The 26,002-nt window shown below is 40.7% G+C and overlaps 1 protein-coding gene across 1 annotated transcript in view; it reads left to right on the top strand.

The window, feature by feature from the left end:
* The window catches only part of LOC126108671 (basement membrane-specific heparan sulfate proteoglycan core protein), a 761,963-nt gene that overhangs the window by 630,751 nt on the left and 105,210 nt on the right, over positions 1-26,002 (top strand). The window contains exons 50-57 of the mRNA XM_049913980.1: positions 3,014-3,191; positions 7,851-8,002; positions 9,478-9,601; positions 11,723-12,032; positions 13,864-14,008; positions 17,000-17,117; positions 18,762-18,942; positions 23,511-23,732. Coding sequence (XP_049769937.1) covers positions 3,014-3,191; positions 7,851-8,002; positions 9,478-9,601; positions 11,723-12,032; positions 13,864-14,008; positions 17,000-17,117; positions 18,762-18,942; positions 23,511-23,732 — 1,430 coding nt within the window. The remainder of the gene's footprint in view (positions 1-3,013; positions 3,192-7,850; positions 8,003-9,477; positions 9,602-11,722; positions 12,033-13,863; positions 14,009-16,999; positions 17,118-18,761; positions 18,943-23,510; positions 23,733-26,002) is intronic.

The following is a 26,002-nucleotide window of genomic DNA, read 5'->3' as shown; positions in this document are numbered from 1 at the left end:
AACCAATATGGGCCTTGAAAGTTGTAAATAGTAAGTTTTCGTAAGTCGTGCTGAGATGTTGAAGAAACATTCAAATTGACTTTTTGAGACAGTACAGTTGCCTGTTCTTCAAAATGGAGTGCAGCAGAGTGCAAATACGAGGGCTGACTGAAAAGTACTGCCTCCACCTTCGTAACTCTTCAACAGTTGGCAGCATTGGTATGCGGCAGGTACTTAGCTAGTTCCGTAGCCCCTTCTCTACAGTTCCAGTTGGCAGGAAGCCTTAGCATTGAACAGTTGTGTTGTTAAAATGTAAAGTAAGGAAACGTGCGCAGACGGTCCGTCAATGTGATTGAAGAAATGTGCAGTCATCGAATTCTTGACAGCAGAAGTTGTCACCCTAAAGGAGATTCACCAGAGAATGAAAGCAGTTTATGGTGAGTATGTCGATGCGAGTACTATGTGTCGTCAGGCAAGTGAGTTTAAAGATGTTGAGGCGGGAACTTCTGACTTGCATGACAAACAGAGAGATGGATGGCCTGTGACAGCAACCACCGAGTTTCACAAGCAAAATGTAGATAGATTGATTCGAGACGATCCTCGTATCACTCGGAGCGAAATTGCAAGCACAGTCGGCATTTCACAAGAACGTGCGGGTCACATTAATGCTTTGCTTGGCTGTCGGAAGATCTGTGCACGATGGGTACCCCGGATGCTGACTCCCAAAATGAAAGTGCACAGACTGGAACTTTGCCAGGAACTCCTCTCGCATTACGAGAATGAAGGTGATGCATTTCTCCATTCAATTGTGAGAGGAGACGAAACGTGGGTACACCATTACGACCGAGAGATGAAACTTCAGTCTATGGACTATTGACACAAAGACTCGCCACAGAAAAAGAAATTCAAGATGCAGCCCTCAGCTGGAAAAATTACGGTCAAAGTGTTCTGGGACGCAGATGGTGTTATCCGTGTTGAGTTCCTTGATCGTTGACTGCGGAACAACATATCCGTGTTGATTTCCTTGATCGTGGAACAACAATAAATTCAGAGTGTTACATCACAGCGCTACAAACTCTGAAACGACAGCTAACAAGGGTCCGAAAGGAAAAGGGAAATGTTTTCTTGCAGCATGACAATGCCAAACTACACATTTCGTGTGCCACCACAGCAGAACTTCAGAAGACTGAATCTCACCACTGTACAGCACCCTCCATACAGTCCAGATTTAGCACCATCTGACTTTCATCTGTTCGCGATAATGAAACACGATCTGCGGGTACATCATTATGCTTCTGATAAAGACGTTGAGAGAAGTGTGAGACTGTGGTTGTGGAAACAGAGTGTTGACTTTTCTGTGACGGCTTCAGAAAACTTGTCCATCATTGGCAGAAATGTATCGAAGTGGCTGGTGATTAAGTGGAAAAAGATCATTGAATTGCTCTGGGGATGGTGAAGGTTGGTAAATAGATGTGAAATTTTAAAAATTTGATATATGTAGAAAGTACTGATATTTGTGTAGTAAGAGTCGAGAATAAGGGAATATTTGTTCATTTAGCCATGGAAATTCAGGAAAATCATGAACCAAGTATTTTATCTATGGTGCTGGTGGTATACAGTGCCCAATATTTGCAACATGTGGTCATAAGCTCTGTAAATAAAGATGCATGTGTTGTTCATGGGGAGCATTTAAAAATAAAGGAAAGTTACAAACAATGGAATGTAACAATATTATGAGAAGGAAAGTTGTTAGTCACGATATAGTGGAGCTACTGAGTTATGGATAGGCACGACAAAAAGCTTCTCACAATTAAAGCTTTCGACTGTTAAGGCCTTCGTCAGCAATAGACAGACCTCAACGCGTGCGTGCGCCCACACACACACACACACACACACACACACACACACACGACTGCAGTCTCAGGCAACTGAAACCACACTGCAGGCAGCAGCACCAGTGCATGATGGGAGTGGCAACTTGGTGGGGTAAGGAGGAGGCTGGAGCCGGGAGGGGAAGGGATAGTATGGTGAGGGTAGCGGACAGTGAAGTGCTGCAGGTTAGACTGGGGACAGGAGGGGTGGGGGTGAGTAGCAGAAAAGGAGAGAAATAGAAAAGGCTGGGTGTGGTGGTGGAATGACGGCTGTGTAGTGCTGGAATGATAACAGGGAAGTTGCTAGATGGGTGAGGGCAGTGACTAACTAAGGTTGAGGGTTATGGGAACATAGAAAGTATTGCAGGGAAAGTTCCCACCTGCGCAATTCCGAAAATCTGGTGTTGTTGGGAAGGATCTATACGGCACAGGCTCTGAAGCAGTCATTGAAATGAAGGATATCATGTTTGACAGCGTGTTTAGCAACAGGGTGGTCCACTTGTTTGTTGGTTGTCATGCCTACATAGAATGCAGCACAGTGGTTGCAGCTTAGCTTGTAGACCATATGACTGGTTTCACAGCCCTGCCTTTGCTGGGATAGGTGATGTTAGTGACTGGACTGGAGTAGATTGTGGTGGGAGGATGTATGGGACAGGTCTTGCATGTAGGTCTGTTACAGGGATATGATCCACGAGGTAAGGGACTGGGAGCAGGGGTCGTGTAAGGGTGGACGAGAGTATATCGTGTAGGTTCGGTGGACGGTAAATACCACGGTGGGAGGGGTGGGAAGAGTAGTGGGCGGGACATTCCTCATTTCAGGGCACGACGAGAGGTAATTGAAACTCTGGTGGAGAATGTAATTCAGTTGCTCCAGTTGTGGGTGGTACTGAGTTGCGAGGAGAATGCTCTTCTGTGGCTGGACGGTGTGACTTTGGGAGGTGGTGGGAGACTGGAAAGATAAGGCACAGGATATTTGTTTTTGTACACAATATTTGACTGGAATGGGAAGAAACCGTAACGTGGGGTTCAGTGGTAAATACTGTTTGCAAATCACATCACAGTTGTTTGTAGAGTACCGGTATATGTATAAATAATGTGACCCAAGAAGCTACAGCAGCAGTAAATTGTCTACAGTGTTCCTGACTTGCCAATCCTTTTTCCAGGTTCCAGTGAGCCTGGTCTGGACCAAGGAAGGTGGAGAGTTGCCAGATAGGGCTTACGACGACCGCCGCGGCACGCTCACCATCACCAGTGTCGTGCCGTCTGACTCCGGCACCTACATCTGCACGGCATCCGACCAGTACAGCATCCAGACGAGCCGCGCCGTGCTCACTGTAGGAGGTCTGTATCCTGTCCCACTGCTCACAGCAGCACCTACAGTCTCAACCTGACTGTCTTTTTAAATGAGTGCTCACTTGTATAGGCTTTCTTTATCTCGGTCACTAAATGAGGCGTTATTGTAACTGATCTATAGGAATGTCTTTGTTAAGTTCTTCACTGCGTATGGAGGACAAAAAGGAACACACACCTACATTCGGTCCAGTAGCTCCTCAGTTGGCACCACAAGGCTGAAAACACTCTGCACCAGTCCTCCCACCGAGGAAAAAATCCTCGACAGCACTGGGAATCGAACCCGAGTCCTCTGTGTAGCAGCCACCTGTGCTGACCATTCAGTTCCAGAGGCAGACAAAAATGTGAAGTGCCTAGTAGAAGACACGGTCAGGTGTCAGTGTAATTTCGTATATATGCACCTCGTCAGTGAGTATATGTATGACTGGAGTTGCCATTCTCTGTGACAAATAGTAAGACCATCAGAGTACATTAGTATTATTAATGTTTAGTGTTGTTATCAGCCCTGGTAGGATATATAAGGGGCATGATACACTATGTGATCCAAAGTATCCAGACACCTGGCTGAAAATGACTTGCGAGTTCGTGGTGCCCTCCATTGGTAATGCTGGAATTCAGACCGGTGTTGGCCCACCCTTAGCCTTGATGACAGCTTCCACTCTTGCAGGCCTACATTCAGTCAGGTGCTGGAAGGTTTCTTGGGGAATGGCAGCCCATTCTTCACGGAGTGCTGCACTGAGGAGAGGAATCGATGTCGGTAGGTGAGACCCGGCATGAAGTCGGCGTTCCGAAACATCCCAAGGTGTTCTGTAGGATTCAGGTCAGGACTCTGTGCAGGCCAGTCCATTACTGAGATGTTATTGTCATATAACCACTCTGCAACAGGATGTGCATTATGAACAGGTGCTCGATCGATGTTGATAGGTGCAATTGCCATCCCCAAATTGCTCTTCAACAGTGGGAAGAAAGAAGGAGCTTAAAACATCAATGTAGGTCTGTGCTGTGATATTGCCACACAAAACGACAAGGGATGCAAGCCCCCTCCATGAAAAACATGACCACACCGTAACACCATCGCCTCCAAATGGTACTGTTGGCACCACACACGTTGGCAGATGACGTTCATCGGGCATTTACCAGCGCTATGTATGGCTTATGAGTAGCTGCTCGACCATGAAATCCAAGTTTTCTCACCTCGCACCTAACTATCATAGAACTTGTAGTGGATCCCGATGCAGTTTGGAATTCCTGTGTGACGGTCTGGATAGATGTCAGCCTATTACACATTACGACCCTCTTCAATTGTCGGCGGTCTCTGTCAGTCAACAGACGAGGTCGGCCTGTACGCTTTTGTGCTGTACGTCTCCCTTCACATTTCCACTTCTCTATCACATTGGAAGCAGTGGACCTAGGGATGTTTAGAAGTGTGGAAATATTGCGTACAGACATACGACACAAGTGACACTCCATCACCTGACCACGTTCGATGTCCGTGGGCTCCCCGGAGTGCCCCATTCTGTTCTCTCACGATGTCTAATGACCACTGAGGTCGCTGATATGGAGTAACTGGCAGTAGGTAGTAGCACAATGCTCCCAATATGAAAAACAAATGTTTTTGAGGGTCCGGATACTTTTGATCACATAGTGTATGACTAGGAAAAACAGTCCTATAATGTTCAAATACAGCATTAGCAGTGTACTCCTTGACACAGTCCTGGCTATCAAATACCTAGACATAACATTGCAAAATGACATGAAATGAAATGAGCACATAAGATAAATGAATGGTCAACTTTAGTTCATTAGGAGAATTGTAGAAAAGTATAGTTCATCTATAAAGGAGACCACACGTACAGCACTAGTGTGACCCATTCGTGAGTACTGCTTTAAGTGTGTGGGATCCCCACAGGGTCAGATTAAATGATTACGTACGAGCAGTTCAGAGGCTCGCTGCTAGATTTGTTACCAGCAGGTATTACAGAGATACTTCATGAACTCAAATGGGAATCCATGGAGACTATTCAGAAAATTTAGAGAACCTGCACTTTTGGCTGGCTGCGGAACAGTTCTGCTGCTGCCAGTGTGCATTTCAGTAAGGACCATGAAAACGAGAGAAATTAGGGCTCGTACAGTGGCATACAGACAGTTGAGTCAATTTTCCCTCACTGCATTTGCGAGTGGAACAGGAAAGGGAACTACTAGTAGTGGTACGAGGTACTGTCTGCCCTTCACCATAGGCTGGGTTGTCGAGTGTGTATGTAGATGTAGAAGTTAAATACAGTACAGCATTACTGTCTCATGAAATGTTTCTAAAATTACATGTATTTCTTCTTCTTTTCGTGTAGGATAGGGAATTCACCTTCATTTTAAATTGGGGGGGGGGGGGGGGGGGAGTGTTCACTGATCATTCTGTCCCTATCTCTCCCTCCAAATACACACATACTCACACACTTTATTAACTAACATTCTGGTACTTTATATTCAGAGGAGTTAGTCAGTGCTTTGTCCTGACTACTAAAACAATTAACAATTAATGAGCTAAGAAATTTCAAAACCATCACATACTGCATTGCAGAGTGAAAAGTTAATTCTGAAAAAATCAACAGTTTATTTTATTTTACTTATTTTTAAATTGGTACACAATGATATGACACCTGTCCGTCACTTTTACGTTAATGACTCAGAGAAATAACCATCTCAAATTAGAGGTATTAATTGCAGCTGATCATTCAATCATAGTTCTTCTGCCTAGATTACCTACATTTTTTTATTCAGCTTAATTTATAAATTTCTCTCAATGTTTTTTGAACTAGCACAAATTCAAAACCTATGTGAAGAAATGTAGTTATATCTTTATGCATAATATTCACCAGAGTCAAATTTGCCTTTCCATGCTGCTAAAATATGGAATGGAAGAACAGATTTTCCAAAATGGCTTGTGGAGTTAAAAGGTAAATCCTTATATGCTAGAAAGCTTTTTCGTATAGTTGGTGATTAACATGTAGTGTTCAATTATTGTAAATGCACGTATTACAGACATTTGTGTTTTACTAATGGACTGCAAAAATAAACAAAGAACAGTGTAAAGGGAGGAAGCTAATTTCTCTTTTCTTTCTTTAAGTATGAGGGCTCTATGGAAAATAATCTCCATTCTGCTACAAGAAAAATACTCAAATATGTAAAGCATATTTATTAGAAAAATGTTAAAACTGTGACTTTGTGTAACTTGACCTAATCGCCGTTCAGATATTCTTCTATGCCATAAAATTCTGCCTTCTGAGATTGCAGCTGTATGAGACAGCATCTTGTTCTTTGTCTGAGTCAAAATGTTGGTAGCCACTGTATTCTTTCATATGTGTAAAGTCACTCGGAGCCAAGTCTCGACTATGAGGCAGGTATTCATAAATGTCCCACGTGAACTGATTGTTCTTGTGTTTGTGATGCAAGGAGTGGTTGAAAATTGTACAAAACACCTGACCAATAGTCAAGAAACTGCATCGCTTGTTTTGGATGGCTCGTCTGTTTTCTTAATGTCTCACAGTGGGCTTGAGAAATTGCTTTGGGCCATTTTTTCATTTCCATTTTGAATTGGTCGTACTTGTCTCATTTGCATGGCACTGAACTTATTAGCATTTTTGGATTCCTTTTGGCGCAAGTATTGCTCTGACTTGCATTTTCTGTAATTCCAAGCATATTTATGAGTCATATAAGATTACATCTTTCATTATTTGGTAATTCTCAATTGAATTCCGATTTTCATTTATATTCTGATGAATATGCTTATTGCATCACTTTGCCTCCTAGGAGTGCTTTATAAGGTCTTCCCAGTGACACCCAAATCAGTGTCCTAGCTAAATCAGTGCCCATGCTACGCTGCTTTATATCTTTTACACAAAACAACATGGGCATGCAACTACACCGATATGACATCATAGGCAAAACAAACTTCTACTGACATGATCTATCAGTTATGGGCTCAGCCATTGTTTATGCGCTATTACTCTCTTAATTACTACCAGTTCAAATCCTGTCCCCCACGTGAGGCGATATAAATCCGTACGACTGATTGCCGCATACAATGTGTTTGTAAGCATTTGAAAGCAGTCCTATTTCAGAACTGCCAAAAGCTGAAAATAAAGCTGATTTGTGAATTTAGTTTTTGACGGCGACGTTCTCGTATGAGTACTTCTGTTTTCTTGGTGCATCTCATTGTCATAGTTTGTGCAGCTGCATACAAAAGCACTACACAGCCTATTAGTATGACAGTTAAATTCTGATGGTGATGGCTGAGGAAGTTGTCAGTAGCTCAAGTTTACAAACAAATCTTATGCAATAAGGAGACTGAGCTTTGTGATTTTTCTGTCTCTTCTTCACTGTTCTGAAAAGTGTGTTACAGAAAGGGTTTAACATTTGACAAGATTTTCAGTGCTGATGCTACGCTAATTTAAAACAGCAGTTGTTAAGTGAATGAGATGGAATGTGGCATTCTTCCTATTGCAGCTCTGCACATACTGTCCTTTGGCATAAGTCAGTTAAGTGATTGTTTCACCTCTCACATCTTCATATGCTACAGGAAAATTGAGGTCACTTTTTTGATAGCCTCGGTATTTTAGTGTTTCATCTGTACAGTGTACAATTTTGCTCCCACAGGGTCCGGTTCAGAACCACCGAGAGTCGAAGTGCGGCCTCAGTACCTGACCGTCAACGAAGGCGACAGCGCGGAGTTCGAGTGCTCGGCTTCGGGAATACCCCAGCCTGACATCAGGTGGACGCCAGATGAAGGCCGTCAGCTCAGCCCACAGGTACATCACTCAAATATGCCTGCAAGGAATTGAGCTTTGTTTCTAATGTGTGGGCTGTTTCAAGAGGAGTCATCTAATTTCTCGAGACTGATGTTCAAAGACTACAAATTTCAGTGTCTGTGGTTTTAACAAAGAGACCGTATGGGTAGTGCTCTTCAGTTTCCTTCACGCTTGAGGGGCAATACGATGGTTGATAATTGAAGTAACTGGATAAGTATTTAGCATTTTGCTTTTGTAATCATGAGGTTGCTGGTGTGATTCACACTTACTGCGGCATACACGTGGTGTTCCAGGAGGAATGGCCAATATTAAGGGATAAGAAGGATCTATTATTTGGAACAAAAACCCTTCTAACGGACATATGCTCTATTTTGAAAGGTTTCTCATGTTTAATGTACATTGGTATTTATTTTTTGTATTACTCAACACGTCAGGTTTACACATCTACAACAGCTTGTAAACATTACAAAATCTTTTACAAAGTACGAAATGAGAAATACGTGTTTTAACACATTCACCTTAAAGCATTACTGTGTCGCAAAGTTCTCTCATTCTCAAACATTCAATGAACAAAGTCCGAGTATTTGTGAATCGTCAGTTACGTTGCTTCAAGACTGACGTGCAGTTTCTAATTTTAATAGTCGTCTTATTGTGCTGAACTTCTAGCATAAGAATATATCTCCATATTACATTTTTAGATTTGGTCAGTAATTACACAAAAAATTAAAAATCAAAATGTTGTTGCCCCTATGCAGCAACTGGTACTGGCTTCCATGTCTCAGGATAGTGTTTTGGTAATATAGATGATGATATAGTACCACAAGTTGGGAGACTTACGTAGCTATACTTCTTTCTGTAGCCACTTGTGCAACAGAAATATTTTCATAAGACTTTTTGGGAATACGAAATGGAGTGATCATGTAGAATCAAACTTGGGTAAAGCAGAAAACTAAAGTAGAAAACTAGGGAAATACAGTCAGTGTGTAAAGGACATTGCTTACGAAACTCTCGTGCGACACATCATAGAATGTTGCCATGGTATGTAGGATCTGTAGCAAATAGAGCTAATGGGATATTGGAAGTATACAGAGAAGGGCAGCACAGTTTGTTTGACGCTTGAAAGAGTGTCACAGAGGTGCTGAGAAACCTGAATTGTTGGATGTTAAAAGACTCAAACTACCATGTGAAAACCCACAGGGCTTAAAAAACTGGCAATAATTGAGGAATTTAGAAATTTTCTCCCATTCTCTTTCTCTGCATCACTCGTGTAGAGACCACAGAAACAAGATTACACTAATTACCACGTGTACCGAGGCATTTCAAGCAATCGTTCTTCCCGTGCCTCGTACGAGGGTGAAACAGGGAGAACCTCTAATAAGTGTTACAGTGGGAAGTACCCTCTGCCGTGCATGTAACGTTGGTTTGTAGAGAATGTAACTAGATGTTTACTATGCAGGCTGCCTGTCTGTTTCCAGGTGTACTACAGTGGAGGCGTATTGCGCATACCGTCAGTACGCAAGTCGGACGAGGGTCGGTACACGTGCTCGGCCAGCAATCCTGCAGGAGAGGACAGGCGCACCGTCTACCTCTATGTCTCCGGTGAGTTCCTACAGGAGTTGACACTTCAAGCAGCTGCCACCGTCAGACTCGTTTACAGTGTAACCGTAGCCCAGCCCTGATTCTTTAAAGAAATGAATTCCCATTAGTAAAACATCCTTTTTATACAACTAAGTCTTTGACAGCATATCTCCTGAACAGTGTGTCGAACAATGATACAATTTTGCAGATACAGTCAGTGGTAAATCTGGTTTCGGTGTGCAAAATGTGGTACAGAGTGAGTAGTAAACAAGTAAGAAATTAAAATGTTGTGCCAATGCTGAAGTGTTAATGCCCAAATAGGGAAAATGTAGTAAGCGATTCTTTCCTCCGACTACTTCGTGGCAATTGTCTGTGAGGAAAAGTTAGAAAAACTTTGGTATTGTGTGTAAAGTATGTTGGAAGTTGCTAACTGCTCTCATTCTCCAACACTGGATGAATATAACCTGGAAAACTTCCACACCTTAAGTTACACTGCCTCGAGACATACACAGTTTCCAGCTTTAATTATCATAACATTCGTAATGAATAAATTATGACAGAATTTCAAATTTGGTCAATAGTTTTTTGAAATACTGAAAATGAACTATATTATGAAAATGATAAATTGCTATTAACCATATAGAAGAGACATTGAGCCACAGACAAGCACAACGAAAAGTCTGCTATACATTTAAACTTTCAGCTGAAAGGCCTTCTTTCAAAATGAGAACACACACACACACACACACACACACACACACGTGTTCACACAAGTTCAACTCACGCACACAATTACTTTCTCCAGCTGCTGTGGCCAGACTGAAGACTACAATTTTGCATTGGAAGCAGTCACTTCATAGCTTAAAGATATCACAGTCAGTTAACATTCAGTCCAGTGCAGCCCATCATCAAAAACAAAACAGTCATATAATTATATAGAGCTCTAAACTAAATTTCAACTAGTATTGGGACCCAGCATTTCCCTACATACATACAGCATTTCTTTACAATGTTTAGCATGTGTCTAAATTTGTTTCATTATATATTATCAGTTTTTGGGTACAAGATGTAGAATTCGTATCACTTAATGATCTGCACATTATGAGAGTACCATTATTGGCTACAGAACATTTCTTTTTTTTTTTTTTTTTAATTTTATAATTTTTTTTTTACGATCATAAACTGAACTAATAAACCATCATTTTCATCTATATTTATTAATGGGTTGATAATTAATATTTTATTTTAGGTTAGGCTTCACTGCGACAGTTACAAAAATACAAAAAACTTTGGTATTGTGTGTAAAGTATGTTGGAAGTTGCTAACTAAACTGAACTAATAAACCATCATTTTCATCTATATTTATTAATGGGTTGATAATTAATATTCTTGGATGTAATAATATTCCTTAAAATTGAACATTTTAGGTTAGGCTTCACTGTGACAGTTACAAAAATACAAATTGCTGTAACCAAAAGCTTTTATTGTACTATACTTTCCACCAGGGATTTTGGAAGATTATAACTTATAAGATCAGGTACATTTTATGACGGTTAAGAACTCCTTGATATATTGTTTGTATGACTTTTTGGCGGCAGAAGACAAAAAAAATTGGCAGAAAGCTAAGTTATGAGAATGTTCTAGGAGTTACAGTAACAACTCACCGAATAGAAAGTGGTGTTAGGTCATCACCAGACATACAAACAACACTGAAATCCTTTTTCAGTCTATAGCGCCTGCGTAAATACACACACAAACACACACACCTGTTGCCTTTGTACTGAAATAGCTTCTTCCTCTATGAGACAGTGTTATGGGTTTAAAAAGCTTTACACGAAATACATCTATGCTTCATTAATTAACATATCACGCATCATGATGGAGGTATAATCCTCTAAAACGTGTAGTGAAGAGTGTAATATAGTAAATGTGGCAGGTTACTGCAGTTTGTATTTTCAGTTAATAATATTAGTTCTTTGTTTCACAACATATGTCAATAAAAGCTGTGTTCGAATGATGCTACTTTAGGGATTGTATACTTCAGTGTAGGTAAATACTAGATCAGTCGGCGACACCAGAGCGTTCAAGTACTCGTGTCAATAGCCTCGTGACAGTGCTCGAGAAAGGTCGCTCTCTGTGCAGATTCGCCAGAACCTTCGGTTCAGCTCACGATGCAGCCTTCTACGTACGACGGCCCCGAGGGCGCGACGGTGGTCCTGCGCTGCCTCGCCGGAGGCGTGGCGGGTGCACCACCCCCGCGCATTACCTGGAGCCGCCAGGGCGCCGAGCTGCCGCCGAACGCCCGCCAGGACGACGACGGGCGCGGGTCGGCCACTCTGGAAATCCCGTCCGCAACTGCGGCTGACTCCGGCGTGTACGTGTGCACGGCTGTGAGGACGACCCCGCCGTCCTACACTACCAGCACCGTCAGGGTAGTCGTCACTGCCTACAGGTGAGGTGCACATTTTGCCTCAAATTATTACTATCTGCAGCTCTGTTACTACTGTGTTGTTAGTGCGTTGTGTATCACTATGACACTTTTTTTTTTATATAATATTGTATACTATTTATCATCTGCCATTTCTTATTTAAAGTGTTCTTCTGCATAAATCTTTCTTCTTCTTCTCCCTTCTTTAAGGTCCCACTGTTCAAAGCCCAGCAAGGAAATAGTTGTGTTTCAAAAGGGTTCACTTTGATGTTCACCAAAGTAACACTTTTATTTCACATTATTTATTTTTGTATTACTTATTCTTTTATATAGAGCCTGGCTGTCCTGACTGTGCACATTTGTAGGCACTGAATGACAGATATACAATTAAAATACTGTTTGTTGTCCCAAATATCACTATTCTCATATTGGACCCTTTATTATCCAGTTCATTATGGAACCGTCATTGATTTGATAAGGAGAACCAGGGGGAGAAATGTTACTATGTGCGGATAGGGAATTGTCATTTGAGTCACACCAAAAGGTGGTAGCGCAGTTGTGGCAAACTTACCTGTCCACCATTGTGTGTTACAGGGGTAAGGCAAAAAGTTATTTTTCTATAAAATTACACTGGGTTGTCGACCGCACCATATTGTAAAATTGCATACGGATTGTTAGATATGATATTTTGGTGATATTTCAACATGTGTCTCGTATGAGGGTATTTCTCACTGTTAACACTAGCACCACCACACAACCAAAGATGAAAGATACCAGACGTTATCAATATTGAAAATTGCTAAACTGGATGAGATAATATTAGCTCTGTTAAGGAGAGAGCCGAATACTACGCAGAATTTAAACCGGACCCCATCTCTGTTTATTAGGTTATTTGCTAATTTAATTTCAACAGATTCCCTAATAACACTCTCACTAGCTGGAAGTGCACGTGAAAGTCTCCACGTTATCATATTCCGTAGACGACTGGTGTCAAGACAAAGATCTGCAATAGCAGATTTGCTATTTTGGTGTAAGTATGTGTCCTGCTTAGCTCAGTACATCAGCCCTCAATAGTCCTGATAGTCTGACCAATGTATGACATGCCACAACTGCAAAGAAGACGGTAGACACCTGTTTTACGCAAACTGAAACTATCCTTTAAGGAACCTAAAGGGACCCTAATCTTAAGATGATTGTTGAAAAACACATTTCATGTCATATATCTGCAAAATACGAGCAGTTGTGTTGGAAACGTTCCCTAAGATAAAAAGGTGCCACCTCAGTATCATTTGCTTCAACGACTTTGAAGTGTCTTCACGGGAAAGATCTCCGGTAATTATTTTGACAGGCGGCTCAGTGGACGTGGGGACGTCCTGGAGGGACTGGAATGAGAAGTCTGTACCCCTGTCAGGGATGGATCCCTGTACCTCCAGGGTTAGACTGTAATGCCCTACCCACTAGACCACCATGGTCCTACTATGAGAAGTAAATAAAAAATACACTCTACATGTAACAGAAAGGAATATATTGAAAAAAAGCTGATGTGAATACATCGAAATATAAGTTTAGAAATATTTACCTAATGCTGCCACTCCCAGTCAGGAAACACATCCGTGCTGCCTTCATGTGGTGCAGTGGCAAGACACTTGATTCACATGCAGATGAATGGTGGTTAAAATCCCCATACGGCCATCTAGATTTATGTTTTCTGTGGTTTTCCTAAATATTGGATATGGTTGAAGTGTCATACTACCATAACCTGAGCACATGCTCCATCTCTTCTGATTAACCGGATACTATAAATCCTAATGTCCTTTCCTCGCTTCCTTTTCACATCGAATTCTCGTCTCCACAGGCAACCACCGGTCGTGAGCATCGAACCGGAACGTCAGACGGTGGCGCAGGGATCGTTGGCAGAGCTCCGTTGCGTGGCTTCTGGTGACCCCACACCGGCCATCACTTGGAGCAAGGCCAATGAGGAACTGTCGAGCAGCTCGCAGGTAACACGACATCCGGTCCGTATCTGAGGTCACACGTACATTAGTGCGGTGATGCTCGACTTGGGGGTGAGGGGACAAATTTTCACTTTGGCTGGCAGAGGGTGTTGTGGTTCTGGTGTAACATTCCTGACCACCAAACTTTGTGCTAGTTGCTAGTATCTGGGATTAAATTTCAAGCCTCTCCATAGCATGTGATCAAATGAGGCTGAGGGATGCTTGGTGATGACTCCAGTGCTCTTTAAGAGGAGTAGGCTGTATGCCACAACAGGGAGCACATGCGCACACTTACGACACAACTTTCATATACACTACAGAAATAGGGATCTGTAGGTAAAGAAAAAAATCCTACCTACACGATTGGATGACTCCAAGCAAATGATTCCGTAGAACTGTAATTTCACTCGGTGCCACAAGACACGATCAATACTTTCACTGCACAATAGTAATGGTAATATTATTAATGACAGCATCACTAAAGCAGAGTTTACTGAACACAGTTTTCTGAAATTCCTTCACCAGAAAATATGAAGTAAATATCCCAGAATTCAAATTGACAACAGTTGCCAACACTCAGTGGCCAAAAAGAAGACATTCTCGATGTAGTGAAGCAGCTTAAATGACTTAAAAAAGGTAAGACATCTGGTCCAAATTGTATATCAGTCCGGTTCCATCAGTGTGTGCTGATGCAATAGCTCCATATGCAATAGCTCCATATGTAGCAATCATATACAATTGCTTGCTTTGCAAAATATCGGTGTATAAACACTGGCAAGTTGTGTCACACCAGTACTCAAGGAAGCAAACCGGAGTAATCTGCTCAATTGCAGACCCATATCACTAACTTCTATTTGCAGTAGGATTTTGAAACATATGTATTGTTTGAACATTATGAATTACCTTGAAGAAAATGAATTATTGACAAATAGCAAACACGGATTCAGAAAATATCATTCTTGTGTAATGCAACTAGCTCTTTATATGCATGAAGTAATAAGTGATACCGACATGTGATCTCAAATTGATATCAGTTTTTTAGATTTCCAGAAGGCTTTTGACACTGTTTTGCACAAGCGACTTCTAGTCAAATTGTGTGCATACATAGTATCATCTCAGTCGTGTGACTGAATTCGTGATTTCCTGTCAGAAAGGTTACAGTTAGTAGTAACTCGTGGAAAACCGTTGAGTAAAACAGGAGCAATATTTGGCGTTTCTCAAGGAAGTGCTATAGGCTCTCTGCTACTCCTGATATGTATAAATGATATAGAAGAAAATCCGAGCAGTACTCTCAGATTGTTTCCAGGTTATACTGTCATTCTCCGTTTTGTAAAATCGTCAGATGATCGAAACCAATTGCAAAGTGATTTAGACAAGATTTGTACATGGCGCAAAAACTGACAATTGACTCTACATAATGAAAAGTGTGAAATCATTTACATGAATAATAAAGGGAATACACTAAATTTTGACTACACAATAAATGACACGTATCTAAAGGCTGTCAATTCAACTAAGAACTTAAAGATTAGAATTGCGATTAAATTGGAATCGGGTAATGTTGAGGGTAAGACTGCAATTTATTGGCAGAACACTTAAAAGATGCAACAGATCTGCTAAATATACTACCTACACTACAATTACCCATCCTCTCCTGGAGTATTTCTGTGTGGTGTGGGATCCTCACCAGATAGTATAGACAGAGGACATTGAAAAAGTTCAAAGCAGGGCAGCTCATTCTGTATTATCATGCCATAGGGGAGAGAGTGCTACAAATATGATACACAAATTGGGGCTGCAATAATGAAAACAAGAGCATTTTTTGTTGCTGCAGGATCTTTTCATGAAATACCAATCACCAACTTTTTCCAACAAATATGAACATATTTTGTTGACGCCCACCTAGATGGGGGAAAAATGATCATTGTATTAAAATAAGAGAGGTTACATGTTCATTTTCCCTGTGCACTGTTTGAGAGTGAAATGGAAGAGAAATAGTTTGAGGTGATTCTTTGAACCCTCTGCCAGGCACTTATTTGTGAATTGTAGAGTAGTCATGTAGGTGTAGATGCTAAACTTGTAAGGGCGTGGGTAGAAGTCCTGTGTGCCATTTGCCTGTGGATCGTGCAAATTTTGTTCTGTGTGTTTTCGTATGTTTAACTGTTTGTGTATTGTATTTTTTGAAGTTGATATTTGGGATCAGCCCAGCTTTTACCTTGACAAGTGTGGGAAAACCACCTAAAAACTCACTCAGGCTGGCTGGTGTATTAGATCTTTGATAGTTTGCTACAGGGATTTGATTTGTGTTGCAGACCTCCCTAGCTCACAAGTGAGTGTGCTGCATGCTAAAATGAACAAGCAAGTGAAAAACTGAAAACTTAATTCTTTAACTAAATTGGGACCCAGTTTGACATTCGTTTTAAATGACACAACAGAAACAAATACAGAAAAAAATTGTTTATACTCGGGTCTATTCTTGTATATCATTTCCTCTTTGCACAAGTTTTGAAAAACTGAAGCACAGATAGGGCATCAACCTATTGTGTGTGCCCACGGTTTCATCATAATTTCTGTGTAGTAATGTGATGTTTGATGATACTTTGGGAAAAAAATGGTGTACTGGTTGATGGTATTAAGTGGTTGGCTAACTATGTTCTTTTATATTTTTCACAAGAACAGTCGCATAACTACAGTGTTTCACAATTCAGTAGTTTTGACAACATAGCAAGAAAGAAGACCACCACGTGGTGGAAACTGATTAAGTCACTGTGAATGGTCGTGTAACTGTGTTGTAAAAAAATTTGTAGAATAAATGAGCAATATAAACAGCTTTTCAAGAGCTGTTTTGAGGTCTGTGGGTGGAAATTAAATACTTTGTTTAACATTTGTGACAAATTGAAACTACATCAGTACTCAAACCTGTGTTCCATAGACCAGTTAGCTGCTACAAATATCTGGTGCCCAGAAGCTGACAGCTGTTTGTCATTTGTATTACAGGCTGTAGGCCCAGTGCTGAGAATTCCCAACATCCAGGTCCAGGACCGAGGCATCTACATCTGCACAGCCGAGAGTCCGTCTGGAACGTCGCAGGCCTCTGCTGTGCTTGAAGTTGAACGTGAGTATCTGTATTGTGTACTGGTTGTTATCTATTTCGTTTCTTAGATAACTGAAAAATTGTGGAATCTTACACGGTATATTGTGATAGGACCACACTCTCACCGCGTGTTTTTGAATGAGAATAATATGACTAGTTCCAACACAATTTCAGCAAGACTTATTTTTTAGTAGCTGCTGAAAGATTACACACTGCAGATCTCGTTTGTATAGGGGGTTCTCGAAATTTTGTCTGCAAAATAATCATTCCAACAAGCGTGGCCTGGGTTTTCTTTCTGTTTGAAATAAACACCACCGGATCTGAAATACTTTCAGATAAAATTATACTTTTTGTTAGTAACTACACCATTTTCACTATGAACACTGATACTCTAAATCCATTACACTGCACTTGTCACATAAAAGTGTCCACCTCCCTCCAATACTGACGAAGAGGCGGGCAAGCCAACGTGTGCCCGGAAGTTGCAGACATTCCTGCATTCTAGATTCTTTGGTCTACTGACCTTAATAAACTCCAAAGATACATATAAATATATATATGCATTTAACATCTTAAACAAGTCCATTTATTTATCATAAAAGAAAATATTCATAATTAAATAAATTAAACACATTTCCTGACAACATAATGAAGTTACCTTAACTCTTTACTGTGGGCATCGCAATTTTCGCATGAGATAACTTTATCTCCGACTGTTAATTACATTACAACTGTCAATCAGTAATGATGTGAAGTTGCTAAATCGCCAAAGAGAATCACGCTTTTCATTGTTGGTAAAACTGGAAAGGATTGCATAGCATGATATCGTTGGGATACGCTTCAAAATAGAATTTTATGACCGTCACACATTGCTGGTTCAATGTTCCTGCAATTGTGTATATCAAAACGTTGCATTTGATTAGTAGATTACAAATTCAGGGTGTAGATTTTTCTGGAAAACCGGAAATTCTCAGGTTATTACGCGGTACCTGGAAAAATCGGGGAATTCTTAGAGAATTTCATAAAATCTCTGGGAACTCTGTGTTTTTAACCTTTCTCTGTAGTTTAATTTTACTGTGTTATACAAGTCACAGATTTTAAAATACTTAATTCAAAGTGTGTTAATTGTATGGATATTATTCCATGCAAATTGTCCATGTTTAAAAACTGCAAACCGTGGTGAACTGCTTATTGTCTAGTGTGTGCCAGCCATGAGGAAAGAAAAGTTGTTATTGTGATGTTAAACACACACACACAGAAAGAGAGGGGGGGAGGAGATCTATCTGCAATTCTTGTCTATGATATGCTCATGAGAGAAAAGTCTTTTTTCATAAAGCTGTAATTCTCGGGGATCATGTCTTTAGAAACAAAATATAGGAATTTTTTGTGCTCAATTTTTTCAGCAGTCTGCTTTCTTTCTTTATTTATTTACCTTGCTAGAAAACAAAGCAATTACTGCAGCACCATCAGCATTACCTAGATCATCCAACATTTCATACCAGACTAAATATTGGACAAAATTATGTAAATTTTGTGGAGCAGTCTGGGGCTAACATCAATAATGTAGCACAGTTTCTTGTACAGTAATAATAGGGGTCACTAGGGCTCTGCCCAGGACTACAATATAGGTTTAACAGATTGCCCTCACTGCTCACCTCTACGCAGGTCGCGAATCGCCACGGGTCAGTCTGTTCCCGACAGAGCAGCAGACAGTCATCACAGGAGGAAGCACCCTCCTGCAGTGTCGTGTCGAGGCCGGCATTCCGGCGCCCACCGTCACCTGGTCGCGCGTTGACGGCAGGCCGCTGCCGTCCACTGTCGAGGAGCTGCCTGGAGGAGTCCTCAGGTGAGTGGGTCTGCTTTGTGAAACTCAGACACTTAACAAAATAATGACACAGACTATTTACATAGTACTGGAGAAAAGTAAAAGCCAACTTAAGGGAAAAACAATTTAGGATCAAAAGAAACTAGCAGTACCGACCATAATATTAATTGTGGAGATAGAATGAAGAAAGGCAAAACTGCATTTATAGCATTTGTATGTAGTGGTAAGATACAAAATGTCCAGTACAAGTGGGTTCTAAAATTCATACATTATGGCTATAAGCAGTTACTCATCTTCACTAATGTAATATACATCTCTTCTACTGCAATGTTTGCTGTTATGAACACCCTACGAAATGCAATAAACAAATGAGAACACATTATTCTGTTACTGTACCAAATATTTTGTCCTTCAACTTGATTTTGATCTTAGGGAACAGGAAGAAGTTTTCAGTCAAAAATTCCAGATTAATGTAGCAATATTATGAGAAGGAAAGTTGCTACTCACCATATAGCGGAGATGCTGAGTCGCAGATAGGCGCAACAAAGGGACTCTCACAATTAAAGCTTTGGGCCATTAAGGCCTTTATCAACAATAGACACACATGAAACTGAAACCTCATTCTGGGAATACACACACACACACACACACACAACTTGCATCTCAGGCAACTGAAACCACACCGCGAGCAGCAGCATCAGTGCCCTGATTAATGTAGGCTGTATGTGATCGTGCATTGTCACTGTGGAGAACCCAGTCATTTTTATGCCACTTATATGGACATTTTCTCATCATACCCTCCCTCAAACGTCTCAGAACATTGCAGTATAACTCTTTATTAATCATCTGAGCAGTAGGAACTTAACTCTTTATGAGCAATTCAGTTAAAATAGTAAAAAAAATCAATAACTCTGTCGCTGCCCAAGCTTTTTTGTGTGGAGGTGAAGTACTCCTCCATCGTGATGATTGATGCCAAGATTCATAGTCAAAATAATTGGCAACTAATGCTGTACAATCGCAATAAAGACATGAGATGTTCAATCGACTCGTTAGAACATGTTATGCATTTTGGGATTACACCCATTTTCAGACATCACAAACTTAACGCCTTCCCAACCAACCACACGTACGGCCTTGACAGCTCAAAGAAAGTGTCGAATAACATATGACTATAACTGCCACACAAGCAGTCTTGAAGCAGTGCCTGGCAGACTCATGTGATGTTACTTCTCGTCATCTTGAACCAATCCAGCACAAACTTTGCCCAAGTACTTCTCATCTTCAATTCTTCCTGCACAATACATTCACATGTACCATAACTTATTCCAAGGTTTTATAGATTTCATGAATGATCTGCCAATGTTCTTGCAGAATCAGATTCTTTATTTTCCAAACATGCTAGGTGATGCCATTAGTCAATATTTACTGGTTTTTGAAACACTTATACGAGTTGTAAGCCTGTGTCTTGACTTAGCCGTTCACGAGAGGGTATATTTACCCCCTGCCCTCCTGGAAACTGGGACTAAAGAGTTTGTTGTATTCTTGTATTGAGTGGATAATCATAAATTCTCTTGGAAATAATAAGTTTTTCTTTGCCAACTATAAAATTTAGTTCTTTTGGCATGACACATCTCAAAACTCACCAACTCATACGAAAAATGGCTTTTTTAGAATCTTGCCACTCCATCCCCCTTTCCTTTCTTTAAAAAAAAAAAAAGAAATCAAGGGTACCCATGCGTCTCACATAGTGTGTTGTTGAAAGCTTGCTTCAAAAATTGGTGCTTTTCTGCAACAGTTTTTCCAAGATTAAAACAAAACTTTATACGGGAACACAGTTCTTCCAGGTCTGTCTCCGCAACACTACAGGCGTGTAGAAACATGACAGTGGAAATATGCTCACTAATAGCTGACTAAACCACAGCAGCAGCCATTCCCTACACTGATTCAAAACGAAAGAAAGGATTTGAGTGCACTGTTAATTATGTGGACACAACATTTGAATTATAGTAACATTTGGATACCATCCTCTTCATCTTCTGGCAATGTTGACTGGAATAAAAACTTTGAAATTCTGAAGGCAGCAGGGATAAAATACAGTAGTGAAATGTTACTTACAGCTTGCACAGAAATGAGACCAGTTATAGGAGTCAAAAGGACATCAAAGCCAGGCAATAGTTGAGAAGGGAGTGAGGAAGGGTTGTAGCCTACCTCTAATGTTATTCAGTCTAGGGAGGGAAACAGAGTTCAGGGAGAAGAAATTAAAATGTTAATGTTTGCAGAAGGTATTGTAATCCTACCAGAGGCAACAAAGGACTGAAGAGCAGTTGAATGGAAACAGAGAGTACCACAACTTAGTATTTATTGATTGACTGTAGCATTTTTCACCGTGCTTAGGTTGTTATTTATGTGTTCTTTCCTTCCCACAACCGGTTTCGCTTATGAAGCCATTGTCTATCAATAATCTGTACGAGAAAGCACACTGTGTTACTGATTATGAAATGAGAACACAATGTTGTAAAAGTAAATTATGGAAAAATAGTTACCTTTAAATTATTATTTTAATACTCCCTTTCTTTAAATACACCCTTAGATTGTTAGACACACACACTTTTATTCTTTGGCTGATATGATCTTTACACATTTCCCACTTTACGTGCACAAACAAAATGACAAAACTTTCAAAACGTCGAAAAGAGTTGCTACAGATTGAGGAGATGCTGCCAATTTAGACATTTGGCAAAGTACTATAACTATTTTTCTGCAATGTAGGAAAAGACAGATTGCTATTTACTGTAAAGAAGATACGTTAAGTGGCAGACTGACACAATTAAAAGACAGTTATAGAGCTTTTGGTCACAGCCTTTATCAGTAAAGCGAGATACACACCGTTCACACACACAAGTAAGCACACGTCAAACACACGCGACTGCCAACTCCGTCATCTTGGGCAAGAAAGCAACTGTCGTGTCAGATGCGAGCAGCAATCTGGGGTAGGAGGGGAAGGGAGAGTGGTGTACGGGTGGGGAGAGAGACGAACGCTGTGTGGAAGAGTGTGCAGAGACTAGAATGCCATCAGGTGCAGTGGCAGGAGGTTGTGGGGCAGGGTGGTGGGGAACCAAGAAGCAAGAAAGTAGAGAAGTGGAGAAAGACAGGCAGATGCGTTTGCAAAGGGTTCCAAATAAACAGTGTGGAAGATGAGGATGGGAAGGAAATGTCCTAACATCTCCATTGTTTGATTTTAACTATTTTTCTGCAATTTACCTTCACAGCATTGCTTTCTCATTTCGTATCAGTAAAATACGTACAGGTCTTGACACTAATTATCACTAGAGAGTGGTTTCATAAGCTGAAACCAGTTGTGGGAAGAAGGAGGACAAAATGAATACCAGCCTAAGCAGGAAATAAAGGCCACATTTATTCAAGGAATGAATAACTTCTTTAAAAGAAGTTATAAAATGAAGATCAGCAAATGTAAAACAAGGGTAATGGGGTGTATTTAAAACAAGGGTAACGGGATGTATTTGATTTAAATCAGATGATGCTGAAGGAAGTAGATTGGCAACTTGACTGGTTTCTGTACAAGTTGTAGATAACCTTTTGCTCCCTATTTTTATTGCTGCTACCTGCAGAATAGCAAGGAATGTATTCTAGTTAGCATTCTCAAAAGCTTTCTCTAAATCTACAAGCATTATACAAATATGTTTGCCTTTCTCCAGTCCTTCGGTGTTTTCCTGCATTTCTCCAAAACCCAAACTAATCTTCCCTAAGGTCACCTTCTACCAGTCTTTCTGCTGTTTTGTAAGTAATTCGTGTCAGTATTTTGCAACCCTGAATATTAAACTGATGTTTATGAAATATACACACCTGTCAGCAGCTCCCTTCTTTGGAACTGGAATTATTACTTTCTTCTTAAAGCCTGAGAGTATATCATTAATCACATTTATCGTGCACACTAGGTGGAATAGTTTCATCAGTCGGTTCTGTCAAACATTTTAATAATTTGGAGGACTGTCATATGCTCTGGGGACCTTGTTTCATTTTAGGTCGTTCAGTCCTCTCTCACATTCTCCTTGCAGTATTATATCTCTCATTTCGTCTTCATCAACTTCATCTCCCCTTTCCATAAAATTGTCTTAAAGATCATTTGCTTTGTAAATTTAGAAGTCCCCCCCCCCCCCCTTCCTAATACCATGAAAGTTATTCATTGGTGCTGTAAACACGTGTCCTATCATCTTGTCCCTTCTCATCAGTGATCTCCAATCTTAATTAATTCTGCAAAGAAGCTTTTCATTTTTTGTCTTGCTAGTGCACCTAATTTTCAACACCCTCCTATAGCACCACATTTCAAACACTTTGTTTCTCTTGTTTTCCAGTCTTCGCACAGCCCATTATTGACTAACATACAGTGCTGTGCCCAAAATATACACTCCCAGAAATGTCTTTCTCACATTAAGGCTGATGTTGGATAGTAGTAAACTTCTTTTGGCCAGAAATTCCTTCTTTGCTCGTGCTAAACTGCTTTTTGTGCCTTCCTTGCTTTTTGTTTGGAGATACAACCTCTCACTTTCTGTGTTGTGGTGGGTTTTCAGGTTCACGGGAATGACGAAAGAAGACGAGGGAACGTATCTGTGCGTCGCCCGTAACGAGGCGGGTGAAGCGCGCCTGACTGGCTCCATCTCGGTGCAGACTCCACCGCAGATCACGCTGCTTCCCTCACAGCAGGTGTCGGTGAACGCCGGCCAGAACATCCGACTCGAGTGCCGTGCCACTGGTGACCCTCTTCCCAACGTCTTGTGGCAGACGATACAGCGGTGAGTACAGCCGTTCATTCTCACTGGCAGCCTGTGCCTGTCTCACCTTTCGGTGTGTTCTGTGAAATTTGCAATTAAATCCCATTCCAGCATCAGTTAAGGTCCTGACCGAGACAGTGTAACTTTTCCCACATTGGCTGCTTTTGGATGGATTGATATATACCTTTATTTTGAACCTCGTGTTAAATTAAAACTGCAACGGACGAGGACTGGAGCCCACATCCTTGCCTTTCACATCAGTGCTGTGATTGACTGAACTGTCGTGGTACAGATTCGTGTGAACTCATTCGGTGAAGCTCGACATACACGATCGAGTAACGACTTCTTGTGCTCTCAGTGTCAGAAATTGTTCCAGTACACACACAATGACATGGGAGCAACAGTCACACAGCAGTAACACAAGGTATCCACATGAAACCTCCCCGATTTGCAAATACAAGTAAAAAGAACTTTGTGATGTAGATACTTGCAGTTTGTGGCATCATGTAAAATAACTCAAAAAATGTTTGCATAAAATTAATACACTTGTACATGCACTCCTTTCTTAACATGTAAAATACAAGGGTTGCAACTTAACTAGTGGCAACCTTTTATTCACAACTGATACAAAAGAGTTACATGTTTGCACCTGTTACTGTCCTTCAAAGTAGTTGCCAGCGTTGTGTTGCCAGCTCTGTGGGTGGTGTAGTATACCATTAGCAGAGTCTGTTCTGTTGATGGTGCGAATGGAGTGGTCTACTGCCTGTCAAATCTCTGGAACAGCTCTGAAACGAATGCCACAAAGTAGTTCCTTCATCCGTACAAGCTTTTCACAGGTGATGCTCCAAAAACGAACAGTAATACTGTGCATTTGATTCCAAAGATGAAGCAACAAAAAACTTGTTGAGTTGCTTTACGTGATGCCACAAACTGCAAGTATCTATGTCCCATATAAATAATTATTTAAATTTTTTAACAAAATTGTCAGGAAATCAGGGAAGGTTTCATGTGGACACGCTGTATATTGGAAAGCAACCATTGTGGGTGTGGACTGAAGAGAGAAGGCAGTTTGTTGATAACTTTGTTTATGGATACATGCAGGATGAGGTTTTCGGCTTACCCACTGGAGAGTTCACAGCTGCCGATAGAATTGTCCATCGCAGCATTTGTAGATTTAAGAGTAGATGAAAGCAAAGTTTCATAGCAAAACCATCACAAAACTTTTCACGCACTTGAAAACATTCAACAGATGGTCGGCAGATGATGGTTGAAGTGATTACTATAGCAAAACCCTACTAATACCAGTATTGCTGGCCCCGTTTTGATAAGGCCGGTATTACACTATCAAATTTCTTCATCAAAGATTTGATCAAAGATGTGATCAAATATTCCATCAAATGTATTTGACAAAGATCTTTGACGTAGCGCTAGAAGGGATATTACACTGTCATCATATTTTTCGTCAAAGTTCAAGATGGCTGACAACAACTTGTTATTGACCGCAGCAGTTACATGTACCACAATTGCACTGTGTGCATATGCAGAAGAGAAGCGGGGGGGAAAAAGGAACCATACCTGGGTGAAGCCGTGGGTTTTACGACGACACGATAAAAGCATTCGACAAAACTTGTTACGTGAGCTTATAGTGGAAGACGTCAAGTCGTACATCAATTACTTAAGAATGGATGAGCATACATTTCTGTATGTGCTCAATGAAGTTTATCCTCATATCACAAAGCACAATACTCACTTAAGAACTGCCACATCTGCAGAAGACAGGCTCACTGTAACACTCCGATTTCTTACTACAGGAGGGGGTTAGGTTAGGTTAGGTCAGGTCTCCAACCTTCATAATCTATTTTTGTATTCAGCGTGCCTCATGTTGTAAAGCACCTCATCTGCTTCATACATCTCTATTAATTTTGTAGTTGTCGGCACACACCAATTGTATTTACCCGCAATGTTTATAAAAACACTACAGATGACAGAATGCAGTGATGCTGGCACTCCATGTGGTAACATGTCACATTGCAGTGAACAGAAGACAAGCGACTTCTTTGATCAAATCTACAGCGAGACCCTAGATTTGATCAAATATTGGATGACATTTGACAAAGTTCTCTATTACACCATCAAATATCTTTGACAAAGATATTGGACAAAGATCTTTGACAAAGAAATTTGATAGTGTAATACCGGTCTAAGAACCGACATGTTGGTCAGGGGCCTGAAGATGGTGTAGTAAAATGCTAAAACTGGTAGCCAGATAAAACAAGTTTGGAAACTAGATG

Source organism: Schistocerca cancellata, chromosome 11 (assembly GCF_023864275.1).
Source record: "Schistocerca cancellata isolate TAMUIC-IGC-003103 chromosome 11, iqSchCanc2.1, whole genome shotgun sequence".
Lineage (NCBI taxonomy): Eukaryota > Metazoa > Arthropoda > Insecta > Orthoptera > Acrididae > Schistocerca > Schistocerca cancellata.
The sequence above is the reverse complement of the archived record's forward strand: the minus strand, read 5'-3'. Positions and strand labels throughout refer to the sequence as shown.